Below are 18,964 nucleotides of genomic sequence, written 5' to 3'. Positions count from 1 at the left end.
GGCGAACGTGGCACATCACAGGCCCTAACTTCCTCCCTGCCAGACCACGGAGGAGCCTACTGACCAGAGTCTAGGTGCGGAGAGTTGTGAGCACCGTGAAATATATCCCTGCCCACTGCTGTGCCTGAGGCCCGGGACACTCACCATACACACTACTCAAATCAAATGACGATCCAACCGGTGTCCCGGCGGGGACGCAGGAACTACGGCGCTGCTACACCACCGGGCCCCTTTTCTTCTAGCATCTGTTGCAGGGCACCTCGCCCTGGGAGAGGTGGTTCAGGGAGCAGGGGCGGGCGTCCCCAGGTGCAGGTGCAGCTCCTGTAGTCTATGGGGAGACCCCTACAGCTCTGCTGGGGCCTACCTGCTCTGCTGGCCGTGGGCTGCGTTGCTATCTTGCTCCTAGGCGGCCTTCTCAGACAAAGCGGGCACTGGCTATTTCCGACTGCCCTTCCTGGTGCCTGCTCTGCGCCTTGTTGCCTACCTACACAGTGGAGACTGTCCGGTCGCTGGATCCCTGGGAGCTGTGCTCAATGGCCCATGAACAGAAATGTACCGCCACTGGACTCTGGCCACGCAGAAAAGCCTCTCCCCACCATCCTTACTTGCCGCACCGCCTGGCCTTCTCCAGTCATTCCTGTGTGGGGGGGGCTCGCAGTGTGTGGGGGGGGCTCGTAGTGTGTGGGGGGGGCTCGCAGTGTGTGGGGGGGGCTCGCAGTGTGTGGGGGGGGCTCGCAGTGTGGGGGGGCTCGCAGTGTGTGGGGGGGGGGCTCGCAGTGTGTGGGGGAGGCTCGCAGTGTGTGGGGGAGGCTCGCAGTGTGTGGGGGAGGCTCGCAGTGTGTGGGGGAGGCTCACAGTGTGTGGGGGAGGCTCACAGTGTGTGTGGGGGGGCTCGCAGTGTGTGTGGGGGGGCTCGCAGTGTGTGGGGGGGCTCGCAGTGTGTGGGGGGCTGTGTGTGGGGGGGGCTCTGTGTGGGGGGGGCTCTGTGTGGCTGTGTGTGTGGGGGGCTCTGTGTGGGTGTGTGTGTGGAGGGCTCTGTGTGTGGGGGGGCTCTCTGCGGGTGTTTGTGTGTGGCATTTGCGAGAGATTAAGCTATTGGCATTGAAAATGACAATGCCATTTATTTATGTTAAAAAAAACATAAATAAAAATAATGCCAAGAGCAATGCCAATAGCTCTAACTTTAACAAAGGCAAAACCATTGCATTGTAAATGCTTGTTTCCTTTTTTGCCTGATATGGCTTCTTCTGCCGAGACCGATGGAGCCGAGCGCTTCCAAATGGCTGGTGTTCGTGGAGAGTTAACTCCCTTAAAAAGGAAATCGTGCATCAGAACACGAAAGAATAGCGTGCTTAGAAGACGCCATCGAGTCTCGCGCCTTTTATCTCCCGCAACGTTTGATATCTACTCTTGCAAGTTTATCTTTAATCCAGCACATATCAGGCAAAAAGGGAAATCGTGCATCAGAATACGAATGAATAACGTGCTGAGGAAACGCCTTCCAGTCTCGTGCTCTTGATCTCTCGTAACGTCCGATATCTACTTTTGCAAGTCAATTTGTAATCCAACACAGTTTTTATCAGGTCCAAATAGGATAAAACATTATTGAATATTTTTATCTGATGATAGACGGGAATCACGCTTTTCCGGCTGTTCATATTACCAGCAGAATAACTATCTCAACAATGTTTGTCACGATATACTATAAAAGAGGTATTTGCAGTTCGGTTCCTTTTGGTTAGGAATCTTTTTCTTCAAAGTGGCTTATCTTCACGATACAAAATAAGGTTCTTTGCTGCTTTTTAATCAGAATTGTGTGGCAATTCCTGAAGAAGGTGTTTGTTATACGCCGAAATGCGCGTCGGATACAGAACTTTGTTCCACTTGTCACTACATATCTTTTAATGTTTTTATTATATGGAAATGCATATTAAGTACTGTATTACAATAAAATGTATAAATTGCCTTTTTTAATTCTTTAATACATTTAGATACATTTGCACACTTGGGTATTTCATAATTATTGTTTGTATTGTGTTTTTTCACCTTATTGTGGTTTACATAGGTAGATTGCCTAGGATTGTTATTTCTCAAACGTTTGATGAATCTTCACCTTCCATAAAAAGGTTCAGTCACATCTGTTATTTCCTAGAAAGTTTCAGGATGATCCATCAAGCGGGGCCAGAAAAAAAGTTAAGGTTCAACTAAGATTCAAAATGTATAGATATGTAGAGACAGGGTCACAGTGGGATGGGCAGATCAAAGGATAAGGTCTGATTGGATGCCTTAGATCAGCAATGAAGTTTTACAGCCATTTTAGAGGGAGGAAGGAAGATCCATATCCAATACGCCTTTTAGGGGTGTCCTAGAGAGACCCCTACTGAGGCCAAAAGTGAATGTTGTTTGTGCTTTGTGCTGCTAATTTCTTTTTTTTTTATCCCCTCAGGGTGGATCATAACCCTGGTGGTGGGCGCATTGATTTAGTTTGAAAAAATACTATGAGGGGAGGGTTTATGAGCCCCCCTTCCAGGGCCAGTTACTGGCCCTGTGGTCTTATCCCTTGGGTCCTGATCAAATATATTTTTTTCCTATATATAAATATATTTGGGAGGGGGGCCTGTATCTGCCCGCAAGATTGCAGGCAGGGAACCGTGAATGTGTTCCTGCCGCAGACACAGTAAAGGCGGCTCCCGCGGCAGACGCAAATACAGTATTGTCAGCTTCACTGGCACCCATGATAGGTTCTGGCTTGGGAGTCGGCGAGCCCACGGAGGTCTTGGGCCTCTTACAAAAATTGTGGGCAAACGTGAGTGGGACCAGGCCCCCCCCCCAAAAAAAAATGTAAGGCTGGCTCCCATCGGCAGCCAGGATGGATGTGGGCTGTGGAGCTGGTGGGAACACTGGGGCCCTAGGTGACATAAGCTTACTGGGTGATCCAGGCAGACCTGGGCATCCATAAATGAACAGTAAAACACATTAAGATGGCAGGAATATGAAACTGGTTGATCATCTCATATTTACTGCTCCTAACCTATAATGCCCTGCAAGGGTTTTTAACCCCTTCAGTGCTAATGACAAAGCCAGCTCGTCATTAGCACTCGTCATGGGCGTTACCTGCGCTACGCGCATGACGAGCTGGCTTTGTCACGTAACGCAAGTTTTTAACATTTTCAGCGCGCAGCGGGAAAACCGCTAGCGCGCATGCGGTTAATGTTTATGCTTTTTTCCTTCTGGTGCCACAAGGAAGGGCAGGGGTGTCACCAACCTTTGTTTAAATATTGTTGTGGGCTGCAGAGAGAGCAGCAGCCACCCTAACAACATAAAAAAACTCACAGTAAGTCTCCACAATCCTTGAATCCCTGACCACAGGAAATCTAACCATCTTTTTTAAAGTACTCGGAGCTGTATGCTTTTCAGGTTGAATGTGGAGATCCCTTGTGATAGGTTCTATGGCTTCATTTCATGGCCTGAAGAATGTTAAAGAAAGTCTCAAAGACATGTCTATGGTGGTTTCATCTAAAAACATCTTTATTTAAAATGTTTTTGTGACAATTATTATTAAGCATTGAGATGTGTGTACTTGGGAAACCATTGACTTATAGCAATTGAAAATTTATTTTGGTGAGTTATTGACAAAGCCAATAGGCCTCCTTGTATATTTTGTTATTTTGACCATTTGAGAAAGCCAGTAGGGTTAGCTTACTTACAATGGCACCCCTTTATACTGCTAATTTACGTTGAAATAAACCCTAGAAATTAACTGGAAAACAAAGCCTAAAGTGACAGTATAGTTAGCTGAAAATGTCTGTTAAAACCTAAGGTATTGAACTAAAAAAACACTGAAATTCACCAGTTGTAGTTAACTGAAGTAACTATATGTTGCACCCTCCCCATGCACGGCTCGTGACCTCACATATACATCACCTATGACATGACATCATCAATAACCTCAATGCGACATCTGAACTGACATTATTGATGACAATACTGTACATGGAGGGGGCACATGGTGTGTTTCATCTGTAAATTGACATTCATATCTGTGGATCTGAATTGTATTCATGTCTCATCTCGATCAGGGATAAATCCTGGAGCCATCGGACCTGGAATCAGCGTGGCTGCGTTTCAAAACAGGTGTATCCCAAACCCTTGTTTCCCCGGGGTGTCGTGCATAGAAACAACAACGGGGTTCTTGTGCGGCGCATGCCCGCTTGGCTTCACCGGTAATGGAACTCACTGCATGGACATCAACGAGGTGAGGAGCGAAGAACATGGTAATCGAATTTACTTCTAACCCACTGGGGATGTATGTCTCGCCCACCAATGACAATGACCTCTTTTCATTAGCCTTCCTTGTATTTCATCCCATCGCACCTGCAGAACGTTAAGTAAATCAAGAATAAAAAAACACAAAAATCTAACTTTCTTTAATGTAATCTGGTGTTCAGGTAAAGCAGCTGCGGCCCATGCAGGTAAGAGCAGTTGGGCGGTGGGCCCGGGTGGGGTGGGGGCGTCGATGTCCTTGGACCAAGTTTGTGCTAGATAAAAACTGCCCAAAAAATAACTGCCCACATTCTAACATATTTGGGAAAGGAGGAAAACAGAAACACAAACAAACATTCCCTGGTGTCATTATTCTGTCACTCACTCGTGAGATGTCGTTTACACCAATGTGCACGCGACAAAGGGTCTAATCCCCCCAGTTTTTGTCCCCAGAGTTGAACATTCTCTTCTTCTGCTTCACAGAAATAGTGGACAACTCTGCCCAGAAATCATTGACCCTGTAAAGTCAATTTCACTGGCAGTGGGCAATTTTGAACTATTTCTGGACAATATTGCACCAATGTCTGACAATTTTTTTTGCAAAAAGAACACCTTTGTCGGTCACCAATTCAGAAATTGCCCAGCCTTCGGCAATGTACATGATCTGGTCTCAAATTCGATCATTGTTGAGGATTGTCCACTGGAGTAAAATTCCTAAAGTCAAGGCGTTCTTGGGGTGACACCATGCAACAAGGTGTGTAACACCCATAAAAGTGTCTATGTTTTGGGTACTGATGCAATCCTGGCTCAAAGTGCTGGAGTGGGATAAACTGTCCAACTCAAACCAGGAATTGCATTGCAAAGCTCTCCTATGTAACAGACAACTTTGGCGGAAGGGGTGTGGCATTTGATTTATTGCGCAGTCATTTTCCCATTTAATGAGGTTCTACCTGGCTACAGATAGGTCTTTACCTTGGTGCAAGTCGCTCTTTCCTTTGTTTGCGAGTAACATATAGCAAAACATAGGTCTTTACCTTGGGTGTTGGTGCCACTTTCCTCATTATTCATTTGGAATAAACATGTACATGTCACAGCACTCTGTGGTCTCGCATTTACCTCTAGCAACATTAATACTTGCTTCTATATACTAGTCAATACCATCCTGTTACTGTTGCCAAGCGCTGCAAGTGGCAGGTGTTACTATTATCAAATGTAACCATATTGCATTTATCAGTCTCAAAAGCATGAAAGGCTGAGTTGCCCCAGCCAAGATTCATACCTATAATCTGCGGATCGTACAAGCGCCAGTAGTGTTTACTTAACAGGCTGAGCCATCTTGTTGGCTAGTGGGCCTCCTACATCAGGTGTTAGCAAAGCCAACGTTTCCTGATGCATTTCTAGCCAATGGTGCATTTTTCGATTTACTGTACATGGGAAACAACCTTTACAACACAGTCACTACAACACAACATCCTTTACAACACAGTCACTACAACACAACATCCTTTACATCGCATGCCATTACAACGCAGCCATTACATCTCATTTCACTACAACGCATGTCATTACAACACGTCACTACAACGCATGCCATTACAATGCATTATAAGGTAACTTATGGGGAATAGTAATTTTTACCTCTACACTATCCAACACTTACCCTACTGTTGCACTCACTGGAGTGGGAATAGTAATTTTTACCCCTACACTATCCAACACTTACCCTACTGTTGCACTCACTGGAGTGGGAATAGTAATTTTTACCCCTACACTATCCAACACTTACCCTACTGTTGCACTCACTGGAGTGGGAATAGTAATTTGTACCCCCACACTATCCAACACTTACCCTACTGTTGCACTCACTGGAGTGGGAATAGTAATTTTTACCCCTACACTATCCAACACTTACCCTACTGTTGCACTCACAGGAGTGGGAATAGTAATTTTTACCCCTACACTATCCAACACTTACCCTACGGTTGCACTCACTGGAGTGGGAATAGTAATTTTTACCCCTACACTATCCAACACTTACCCTACTTTTGCACTCACTGGAGTGGGAATAGTAATTTTTACCCCTACACTATCCAACACTTACCCTACTGTTGCACTCACTGGAGTGGGAATAGTAATTTTTACCCCTACACTATCCAACACTTACCCTACTGTTGCACTCACTGGAGTGGGAATAGTAATTTTTACCCCCACACTATCCAACACTTACCCTACTGTTGCCCTAAAGGTAATATGCGTTGTAATGGTATGTGTTGTAATGGAATGCGTTGTAAATGTAGTGTCTAAAAATGCATTGTGATGGCATATGATGTAAAATCATGCGTTGTAATGGATGTTGCGATGTTAAAACTGCGTTGTGAAGGAATGCGTTGTCAATGTTTGCGTTGTAACGTCATACATTCACTGTACATGCATCTTGATGTGGTTTGTGGGTTTAGCTGATCTTTTTTCACTGCACAACGACTCACGCAAGTTTCTTATCTTCGTTGCAGTGCAGCGTCAATCCATGCCTCCGTCACGTCGCCTGTATCAACACTGCACCTGGTTTCTACTGCGAGCCTTGTCCTCTGGGAACCACAGGGCCAGTGGTCAAGGGTGTGGGCTTAGCATATGCGAAGGCGCATCGGCAGGTACGTTCTTGAACAATATGTATGCCAGCATTTACCTTTATCAATGGTCAACAACTTTAACCCTTTATATACTTGCTGCTTTTTTTGACCGAATTGACAGAAAAAAAATCCGCCACAAGATCTAGAGTTTAGGAAAGCAAAGGGGGTGTAAGTTCTTGATGTTATATATACATTGTGATGGTGTGAATTTCCCTCACTGATGTATTCTCACCAACAGAGGTCTCGCCGTTAGTTTCAGCCAGTCACCTGATAAGGCATATGGGCAGCAGGACTCCAGAACCATTCGAAATAAATTAAATGGAGAACAAAATCCTTCCATGTCACCACGTTCCATAGAATAGTCACTTGAATCACAACATTCTGACACCTTTTTTTCATTCTTCCCACCTAAAGGCCTAACTGTAGACGCTCATGTGGTTTGTGGTTATCGTCACATTGCTTTCCGGTTTGTTTTGCCTCTACAAATAGGTAATACCCCTGTTGTTCCGATTCCACAATTTAGGAATGTTTTTTGTATATTTGTCTTCTTTCTGAAGTTGATTTTTGACTGATTTTAAAGTGGTGGTTCACTTTCACAATCGGCTTGGCTTCAATTAATGCACAAGTGGTGCTCAATTCCTACTTTTGTGGGTAGGCAAAATAGATGTGTAAACACACCACTTCTGTACTTGCAACTCTTAATTGGTTGAATTACAAGTGGGATGTGACCTATGCAAAAGATTTAGAGTTGGATGGGTAATGGGAAGTCTTTAAACTGCTGGTAGAAATAGTAAAACAATAGAAGAATACATTGGTACCATTTTCTCCAGCACACTATTCCTATGGGGAAGGAAATTACACCAGTGGATTTTCTGTGGGATTTTGCATTTCTTTCTGAAATTGGCAGATTTCTGCAACCACTAAACTGTGCATTAGGATCCAAATAATGCAAATATTTCCAAAACAAATGTACAAAGCTGTATATGAAGGATTACTGATTATTCTAACTTGGATGATAGCCTCCTTCAAAATCCAGTCTCATTTTATTATTTATTTTCTAGACACTATATTATAAAATTAAATCCTTAACAAGAGTAACCCTGTACTGCTGATTTAATTTTGCCCAGTGCCCTGTAATCAATACAAATCTGAGCAGCACTTTCGTACCTGGGTACAAAGAATAGTGGAGCTTTTAGTGGAAAGGGTAAATGCCTGATATATTTTTGTTGCACTGTCTAATCAATACACTCTGCCAAGGTTGTAGACTTAATTTCTGTTACAGACAAACACAATATGTGCATATCCTTAATTATGACTTTACTGCAGTAGAAAACGTATAAGATTCAAGAGGCCTGGCGGTATCTGTTCCCTTAGGACAAATACAGCCATACTTCTTGCTAGTCCTAACAAACGTTCTTTGAACTGTTCAAGATTGCTAATGTTTTTGTAAGATTGTGATTTGTCTTCACATGTAACTGACTCATCACAAGATTATAGCTGATGGAAGAGTGTTGAGAAACCAACATTCCAAAAGCTAAATATACCAAAATTCGATTGAACAATAGGCTTTGTTTCTCAAGCATGGTATTACCGAGATCACTTTTAAAAAAAATGGGCACATCTAAGTGCCAAACAATTTGTTTCATAGTGATTTTAACTTACCATAAGAAAGGTAATGGTCTACATATCCCTATACGAAAGCCATCTCATCGGGCTAACTTATCCAGTCATTTTGTAATAAGCGTGGGAGCCTTTCTTATGAACACCGGAGTTATCAGTGTATTTTCTTTGTACTGCTAACTCTAAAAGTGCTCAGAAATCAAGCGTCTCTATTCTGCCAACAATTCACAGGTTACAACCAAATGACATGAGCTACTTACAAAAGGAAAAGATGATTTTTATGCTCAATAGGCCTCTAAATTATTGTTCAGCTTTGCTTTGAGAGTTTCACTGAAAAAAGTGCAACAATTCTCAAAAATGCTTTTCAAACTAACAATAGAGTTATATATTTAATTTATGTTGCTATCTTTAATTCTCATTGACAAATTCCACTTATGCAAATTTGTATCAGTTCAGAGTACGGGATTTTGACTTTCTAAAAAACAATGTAGAACTTTGACGGTATCTTATACTATTCTATGTCCAGTGCCAGATCATGCCTCATTTGTAAAACCATGGGCAAAAAAAAAATGGAAATTTGCTAGCATAGTTTTACTTAGAAGTTCAGAGCAAGTTTCTGAACGTGCTGTATACATAAATATTCTGTAATTGTAGAAATGTATACCAGTCGCAGATTTTAAGGAGAGCACATATGCAAAAAATATACATAAGCATTTTTGTCACCTTGTAGAAAATGCTGCTTGAGAAAGTTTGCCACAGATTTCCACAGATAATGAATTTCCTCTACAAGAACATATTTGATCCCATTGCCCTGTGATACCATTGAATAGGGAAATGTTTCACCTCCAACATATGGAATTATTTCGCCTCCAATCACACCTGAAAACATACGTATTGCTGACTTTGGAAAGAACAAAATGGATGTGTGTTTCCAGGGTAAACTGGTATGTCAATACACACAAACCTACAGGTATGTGATGTTCACTTGAAACTTAGTAGTGCTACTTCCAAAAAACCACCCAAATTCACCTTCTCTCCACTGCATTTTCTGGATGCACCATTCTGGCTGAGTTTCCATATTTGTAAACACATTCTGTTAATGTAAAATTCCATTACTCTTGAGTCTGTTTTTTAGAATTAATTCATTTTTGTAACCATGTTTTTGTGTAACATAGATGTCAATGAAACAAAGTTAGTCTGAAGATCTTTAGGAAACTCTTTCAAGCTCCGCCGCAGCCCTCCCCGTGCTATAGTTCAGCCACCACATGGAAATAATCAGATCTCTGGCCCTCTGTAGGTGTATCTAATGTGGATCATCAATACAAACCTTACCAAATAAACACTTGCGGAAGCTTCAGAGGATTCAGAATTAGGAAATGAGACTGCACCACCAAAACCAGAAACATATGACAGCGTTACCCTGCCCCTGAGACCACACCACCTGCCCCCAGCTGAACAAAGGATTGCTGTAAAAACATCATGTCCAGTGAACAGAACCTTCTGAAGCACATGACCTGGGTATTTACAGAAACTGCATCCCTGATATATTCCTTTAGAAGCCTTGGGTCCAAAAGACAAAGAGAATTCAAAAGCTAAAGTTCAAAGAGAACAAGCATGGGTGAAGAACCACTGAGACAGTGATCTTCTGCTCGAGAGTGCCCCGGCCCAGCTATTGGTAGTTCAACAGAACAACCTTCAACTCAGGATGGAGCCCCCTTCCACTAAAATCTAAGTCAGGCCCTTAGGGCCATCTGTATGGACACATTTTCCCATTGACACAGAATGGGTAAGAACCTTTATTACATCAGACCCTTACTCTTTAACAACCAGTTAGAACACACTCCCTGTGAGCATTCCGATTGGTCAGTCCATGGACTGTGTATACTCAGGGGCATCTCCTCCACTTGGGGGAAGAGCGTTGCCCCACTGTTTTCTCGCAGTACGCAGGGGTGGCTCTAGGCTCATGGCGGCCCTGGGCAGGGAGCGTAGGTAGGGGGCCCCCGGAGGATCACAGCCACGGAGGCCAGTGAAGAGGGGGGGTCAGGGTGTTTGGAAGTGGAACAGAGCCGGAGGCCGCCAAATCCCTGCCAGGGGCCGCCACGCACATATGTATCCATCCTCAGAGGATTATTATATTAAGGATATATATTGGCGTGGCGACCCCTGGGGTTTGGCGGCCCTGTGCAGGTGCACAGCTTGCACATGCCTAAGGCCGCCCCTGCAGTACGAGAAGCAGAAATATTAAATGGTAAAACTTCCATTTCATATTTATGCTTCTCGCACTGCGAGAAAGCAGAAGGGTTTGGTTGGGGCGGGCAGGTGGGCGGGTCTGCTCTAGGGCAGGGGGGAGGGGCTTGCCTACTGCTGAGGGCTCTGACTGTTTGGCCAGCCCTCTGGGGCCGACCAAGCCAGTCATGCGCATTCTGCTTTTTCCCCATGTAGGCTACATGGAGAAAATGGCCTCCCCATAGATGACTGACTAGTCGGCGTCCCGACCAATCACAGTGCATTCTGATTGGCTTAGGGGAGGGGAGGGAGGGTGCCTGCTTCCTGTTCCTGCTCCTGCCAGAGGCAGAAGAGACGACGCAAGACCAGGCCGGCAAAGGTAAGTTAACTTTTAAATTTTAACATTTTTTAAATTAAACCCCCCCCACCATTTGCGAGTCAGGCCAACCACGACTGTGTATACTAACATCTTTCTAATAAAATAGGACTATGGTCTTGTGTAGAGCACGTGCGTGCAGACAGGCTCCTCATCAACTGTGGGATTGTAGTTGTTGGGTCTGTGACAACAAGGTGAAACAACCCGCAAAGGTACACAGTTACAGTATTTTTTCTTTGTGGTAACCTATATGCACATTTGTTCTTCTACTTCTTGGAAAGCTTGTCTACACCTATGCCGTCCCAGCTCTACCGTACGTTGGGAAATCATATTCCTCCCCACATTTCTTGTCCAGTCCCTGTGGCTGGGGTCCTAGCTGTGGACCATGGAGGATTTTGTGGTGATGGACCCTCTTCCCTCACAACATCTCCCCCCTTCATGGAAAAAATGACACTCCTCTGAGTAAGAGACCAAGCAGCTGCCAAACCAGAGTCCCTGGAACCAACTCTTCGCCAGAGTATGCATTTCCTGATGGAGTGTGACACCCCTCTGAAGATGCACAACTGGCGATGACCTTCTGGGCCTTGTTCCCGCCGTTCACTTGGTTGTCCTTAAAAGAATGTCAGCCAAGGTGGATGAATGGCGAACCGTTGTTCAAGTGCCAGACTCCCATACCTAATGTGATTGATGGACTGGTAGAGGATGCTCACCTCAACCAACAGGGAGCTCTTGTAATGCCTCAAAGGGTCCTCTCCAACCGACACTGAGTCAACATACAGGCTTACTGTGCAATTCACAAAGCCCTGACTGTTCTTGGGATTACATCATTGGTAAGGGAAGTGGAGATGTCGGCTACTTGAAAGTTAAATATAAGTTGTCAGGTTGCAGGGAAATGATTTGCAGTACCGGTGCACTTCTGCTCTCGTCCAAGGAAGAATGGACTCTTTCCCGAAAGATGCCAATGCACAACAGCCAGAAGCAATATTTTAGGCATTTCTATATACTCTAGAGTCTAGGCAGTGATTTATGGTGCTAGTGTGATGCCTGTTTCAGCGCTCCGCCCATCATCGCCTTGTGTTTCCCACCACCCGCATGCGATAAGAGTTCCTTGATCGATTTAATAGGGCAGCATCAGTCTTGTCTGTGCAGTAGCATCCTGGGTAGAGATGGTCCTTCTACGTCAGTCGCACACACCCCTTCACATCTGATTTGGAAAAGAGAAGAGCCCTATCACCAGGAGAAGAGTGTTGGGGAGGAAAACGTTTATAATAAGCTTCTTGGGTCTCGTTTGTCACGTTTTCATTACTTCAGAAATGAGACGCAGTCACACAACAAGCCTAAGGTAAAATAAGCCTCAGTGTTCAGCGAGGAGCTCACAGAGCAGAGCCAATTGCCATTGAGAACACAGAAAAATAACAGCGCACAACAGAGGAGAGCACAAGAGATGGGCCAATCGGGAGAAGAGAGACGTAAGGGGAGGATCAGTTCAGACTCACTTATTGGGTGTGAGTCTCACAGCTTGAGTGTCACTCATAAGTTTAATTTCTTGGAGTATTGACTCACACATTTGGTGCATGTCTATGCACCTAGATGCACATTCTTTATTGTTGGAACACGTCTCTCACATGGAGCTCAACAGCCGTACATAATGAATGTAGGTCTTGTGTCTTATATAATGGGTCAATCAATCAATCAGAATTTATAAAGCGCAGCAAATCACCCATGAGGGTCTCAAGACGCTGGAGTTGCTAGCTGCTTCACGATGCTCTGTTCATTCGAACAGGCATGTAAGCAGTATTAGAGCATTGGAATGTTGGTAGCTCTACTGTAGACAATGGAGTGCTCCCTGCTTCTACGGTCTGGTAAAGGCCCGCAGAGCAACATTCTAATGTTTTACAAAGATCTCTTGGAGCTTGAGGGGATTTAAATCCCCTCGACCTTAGAGAGGCCTTTGTTTTATTTGTTAGAACATTCAGCTCTCTAGTGACAGAATGTTCTAATAGCCTTATAGCCCTTCGTAGCAGAGCTATACCGGCTATTAAAGTCCTGGTACCTTGTTAAAGTCCCTTGCCTTCGGCTCGGGCCTTTAACGCGGGAGTGGGCCTTTAACAGCCAGTATAGCCTGCTATGGCGGGCTATACAGCTATAAAAAAAACGAGGGAAAAGCAGGAACAAGCACTGGCGTTGCCAATAGGTTTCGCATTTGGAAAGTTGGAGCTATTGGTTTTGTAAATGACATTTTATATTTATATATTGTTATTGACATTACCAATAACGATATATAAATATAAAATGTCATTTACAAAACCAATAGCTCCAACTTTCCAAATGCGAAACCTATTGGCGACGCCAGTGCTTGTTGGAAATGGGGAATGTGATAAAACAAGGTGCACTGAAGATATCTGCCGAGGAGTTTGGAAGGGACTGGTGCTTTTAAAATAGGAAATCTTGATGTTTCTAAGAGTTGTTATGGCACATCACGCCGATAGCTAGACTATCTCATTACTGAATCATGTCAGAAGGCTCGATTATTCCACAAGAAATTGAGATTCTAAAATTCGTTCACTTCAGTTATGACATGAATGAATTCATCCTCTGTTACAATTAACGAATATTCGGTAGAGACCCTGTCAGAGGAGTCATTAAGCGTTTGATTAAGGATTGTAGTCAGCCAACCAAATATAACGTTTGGTGCTTAAACGTGATCTCGCGAAAACATTGACCATGTAATGGAGAGTATTTTGAATAAGTAAAGAATAATCCTAAGATACCCAATAGTTTTGGAACGATACATATGTGCAGAAAAGATGGGGCATTCTAACTGTTAGCGTGACATATGTTCCATGCATCTCTGGCGACTTTGAGATCGCTAAGCTAGAACAAGTGAATGAAGTTAATTTTGCCAACAATGTGAATATATAGTAAGAATTACAAGTTCCAAGGGGTTGGAGATATAAAAGGAGGCGTCGGGGATGGGTCAGTCTTGTGCAGGACAGAGCTTCCCACGGATTACACAGTTACAAGGGAAGCCGGATGGGGGCGGGAGAGCCTGGTGGGGGGGCGGGAATGCGAGCGAGGGGAGGAGAAGTGTGGCAGGCAGATGCGCGGGGGGAAGCCGGATGGGGGCGGGAGAGCCTGGTGGGGGGGCGGGAATGCGAGCGAGTGGAGGAGAATTGTGGCAGGCGGATTAGGGAGATGCGCGTGCTTGTGTGGTCACGTCACCCGCTTTTGTAGTCACGTGACTCACAGGCACTGTGGAAAAACCGCAGTGGTTTGACGAGTCGAATGGAACACTTGAATTTTCGCCTATTACATTCGCACGCGAATGATAATAGGCGAAACCTAAAAAATACTCAGAAGAATGGGGAAGGGTAAGGAGAAAGCAGTAAAAACAAGGCATAAGCAGGAGAAAGAACTCAGAGAGGCAAGGAGAGCTGGGCCTAGAACCTGCTGGGTGTGAGTCTTATGTTTTGTAGCACAGTCCCACTCACTGGATATGATTCAACCTTCTTAGGGGGCATTCTTACTATTTGTAAGTCTCACTTTCTGTAGCACTATGCCACTTTTTAGTTCCTCACCTTGCAGCACAGTCTTACTCTCTTGGTGTGTGTCCAATGCTTTGGTTCGAAGTTATGCATTGCAAGTTTCACTTCTTGTAGCAGTATGTCGGTCATCCTTTAAGTAGAATTCGTCACCTTGGAGTACAATTTTAATTCACAGGGCCTGATTCACAAGGGTAAGCATGCTCTTTTGTGTAAGTTTAAGTTTTTGGGGGTTTTCAAGAACTACGAGTTAACAATAAGTTTACAACTGCAGATACTCTGCAGTCGGGTGGAAATCTCCACACACAAAAAGATAGGTCTGTTGAGGACAGACCTGTATTTTTATGTGTGGAGTTCTCTGCCTGACTGGGATTCTCTGCAGTCGTAAACACACTAATAACTCATAGTTTGTGAATACTAAAAATGTTTTAACTTACGAAAAAGTGTATGTTTACCTTTGTGAATAAGGCCCACAGTATATGAGTGTCATGTGAAGATCACACTAGTTATTAGTCCCATCCATTTGGGGCACGGTGTCACTCTTTTGGTGTGAGTCCCACACCATAGAGTAGAGTCTCACTCAATAGACATGAGTAGCACATCCTTATTCTTGTACTTTCTCAATGGATCCATTGATTTTAATAGCACCTAAGGATTTTGGCCCGAAACCTCACGAATATCACCTTCTTGAACTCTTGGCCCGGAGAAGTGTGGCTCAATGGTTAGAGCGGCAGACCCTGATGCAGAGGTCTAGCCCGGGACCAGGGTTCAATTCCCGCCTCGGCGGCTCTTGGACTCAATCTCCCCGGACCTGATAATTCTCGCCTCGGTGCCTCGTCTTATCATGAGTCCCACTCTGCTACTCTGGGCAATAGCTTGCTTAATCTCTACAACGGCCCCCACAACGTTAAGGATGCCTGACTTCACCTTGGAGGTGCCCAGGAGTGGATGCCTCACAGGGAAAGCCAGGATGGGTTCCACAGTGGTATGAATACAGCGCTACGAGACCTCTGGATAGAAGGCGCTATATAAATACAAACACATTTACATCTCTACCGAAGCCTTGCCTCGGGCCCGAGTAGTTATGACTTTTCCTCAGTGGCAAGAAAGAAACAGGCAGCCATGTAGCAAAGGGCAAGAGTTCAATAGGTACTTTTGCTTGGAGCAATCAGCATAAAAACTGGTGTGTCAGCATGCCTTCAGCCTGTCACCTGCTTGAGGGGAGACAACTTTTTTTAAATAAGAGGCAGAGAGGGGGAGAATGATAGGATACAGTGGTGTGGGGGGCAGAGAAAGTGACAAGGATAATGGTAAACAACAGCCAATGACCACTAACACAAGAGGGTGACTTCCTTATAGAAGAAGTGACTGGGACAATCTATGTAGAATCTGAGGGCTAACATCGGTCAGATAAAAGAGGGCAAAGAAAAAACACAGGACCACGGTTACCACATGATAGGTTTTGTGTGCAGGAGGGAGCAAGAAGAACATGGGGAAGATACACAACGGCACGACTAATGATGAGAAACTGGAGTAGGGAACTAGAGATAAACAAATCATGGCCGCCATTGCAAAATGTCAACCAGGGTTTGCTGGAAGAGTCACAAACAGCCAATGGAGAGAGTATATTGTAAATGCTATTGTATGGTCCATCTCATGGGGAGCTGAACGTGGGAAGTCTTCAAACCTCCTAGAGAGACTAACAATTGCCCTAGAAGACTATGCAACACTATCACAGGAGCCCCAGAGAGACGAGCGTGAAAGCTTACTCACAGGTTATCAAAGATGGTTACTATTATGGGCAGGTTCCACTCACCTAAGAACTTCCACATTAGAACATTCAATATTTTGACCCCTAACTTTTTTTTTGTACAATTGATTGCAAGTTTTTCCTGGTGAAGGAAAAAAAAAGTCTGGTGAGCATTGGATGGAGGTGGGAACAAGGTATAGTAGAATGACGTTTCTGAGGCAACCAGGTGTGCACGTGTAATATCTGGAATATGACAACCAAAAATGGAAGTGAAGAGCAAAAGAGCAACTTAAAAACTAGTTAATTTTCCATGCTTATTTTTTTCTATATATATTTTGTGAAAAAATGAATACAATACTACTATATTTGAATATTTATTTCACAGATAAAGATGTACGTGCAATTGGATTCCTCACAGTTTTAGTTCTATAAGAAGACATCTATAATGCATCGCTGGAATGCAATACACACATTTTGGTGCATGTGCACATCAACTGTTTAAAGCTTCAGGAGGAAAATGTATCTCCCTTTTTTATGCACCCCTGCGTGTATACAGCTGTTGGAAAACCATTTGTGATTAACAGCACTAAAGAGCACTAAAAGGAAGACCTGTTTTCCTCATATTTCTCATTTAAAGATTTTAAAAAACTGAAAAATAGATGATTTTCTGTCTGTTTTTATCTGTAAAAATATGTAAAAACAGAGAACTAAGAGCATTAAGATAATAAGTGAGACAACATTGTGATAAACAAAATCATAGCTACTACTATTCCAAGTGAGATGTAGTGAACATTTCGAGGAGTCAGGATTGTCTATTTGTCACAAGAATCTATCTTAGCCTAGGACCTGGACCAGATCCCTGAAACTGCTTTAGGAAATCTACTCACCATGGAGTTGAGCTCCATTTAGAACAATTTATAGGTAAATGTATCTTATGTGGCTATCACCAAGATCTTCGGAAGGGCTGCTCGTGATGCTACGAGTAGTCCCGGCATTCACGTATTCACTCAGTGCCCGACATCCACGGGCTTAGTCAGCATTTCAAAACGACAATTAAAACATATTCAGATTTTTTTTTAAACATTCCATGAGAATTAGAACACTTATTTCAATATTGTTGTAGGACCTCAATTCAGCAGGCCAATGCCTTTTAAAAATATGATATTAAAAACAGGACGCAAGCTGTAAACCTTTTAGTGGAAATGGTTAATTTAGATATAGCTTGTGCCTTGGGGAAATACATAAAAAAAAGTTAAGGAGTTCCTTAAATGTAATGAGTATTGATGGTGACTAGATATTCTAAGTTACAAGGAGAATGAGCTATGAAAGGGCAAAAGTGACGCAGTGAGAAATATTCGAATGTCTACGAGTGTAAAAAATGAAAATTGTTTTTTTAGAACATTTTAAAATAATTTTTAAAGTCTTGAGGATTATAGGTTTAAGAATGTGTACTGATTATTCTATCATTCCGACCACTTATTTTATTGAATGATATGTTGCCTATTTGTATCCTTTTATGGTTGTAAAAGACCGAATAAAGTTTCATTGACTGACTGACATAAGGCCAATGCAAGCACTAAATGTTTTAATTCACGGTTGAACGCTTTTACATTTGCATTGAGCGTCTTATCTGAGATGCACACAGAACTGAACAGTTATTCTTCAGATCATGAAAATTTGACTTGGATCGGATCCTCCTGGACATACGCTGGTGTCCCCTACTCTAAATACACGTTTTGAAATATAACCTCTGTGTCCCAGTTTGTGAATTAATTTCCCATTAAGGTGTTGGCTTCTTTTCTTTCTGTCACTCAGTCTTTATATGCGTCCATGTGGACGACATGTCTTGTGTTTTATTTGGTTACGCCAATTGGCATTTATTTAGCTAACGTTTGGAAGTGATGTTGCCTCTTAGGGCTGGTGGCTGCCCAGATGTGTTTCGCTGCACATACTAAGGTCCGGCCAGTGCTTGTAAGTCTTGTAAGACAGCAGTCTTATGGCGCCATCTTGTGATGAGGTTGAATTACTGCAGAAGGCCTGAAAACACACCTCTCAAGGTATGGAGAGAATTCCAAGAGGAACAAAATTCAGTTTCCTGTCTGAAGTGCGCCCTCCATCACATCACATTTTAATAGTAAATCTGCAATCTAGTGTTTGTACAATATGCTATGTGATTTACAAAACGCATATCTCCTTCCATTCAAGGCTCGTCAAATGGTAAACCAAATGTTTTAATTTTGGATAAACTGGGTCATTGATGCTTTACAAATGACTAAAAATGCAGCATTGATAAATAAACTTAAAGTTTTCTTTATTTTTGTAGATATGCAGTGACATAGATGAATGTGAAAGCCTGAACAATGTATGCGTCCCAAACTCAATCTGCATCAACACGCAGGTAAATACAGGCGATGCATTCTGTTTGATACCATGTTTATTGCTATTGGCAGAGGAAAAGCATGACATGGCAGCCTAATATTTTATTTTTTTTAGAGTTGTTTTTTCTTTTTAATGTGACACTTAAAATAAAATACACACTGGCCCACACAGAACCACAATT

At 43.4% G+C, this 18,964-nt stretch overlaps 1 protein-coding gene across 1 annotated transcript in view; it reads left to right on the top strand.

Annotated features, from left to right (window-relative positions):
* Positions 1–18,964, top strand: part of COMP (cartilage oligomeric matrix protein) — a 125,924-nt gene that overhangs the window by 37,273 nt on the left and 69,687 nt on the right. The window contains exons 4-6 of the mRNA XM_086947033.1: positions 4,080–4,255; positions 6,774–6,911; positions 18,728–18,802. Of these exons, the coding sequence (XP_086803159.1) occupies positions 4,080–4,255; positions 6,774–6,911; positions 18,728–18,802 (389 nt within the window). The remainder of the gene's footprint in view (positions 1–4,079; positions 4,256–6,773; positions 6,912–18,727; positions 18,803–18,964) is intronic.

The sequence above is a fragment of the Lissotriton vulgaris genome, chromosome 12, assembly GCF_964263255.1.
Source record: "Lissotriton vulgaris chromosome 12, aLisVul1.2, whole genome shotgun sequence".
In the NCBI taxonomy this organism is placed as follows: domain Eukaryota; kingdom Metazoa; phylum Chordata; class Amphibia; order Caudata; family Salamandridae; genus Lissotriton; species Lissotriton vulgaris.
Note: the sequence above shows the minus strand (reverse complement) of the source record. Positions and strands in the feature narration are given on the sequence as shown.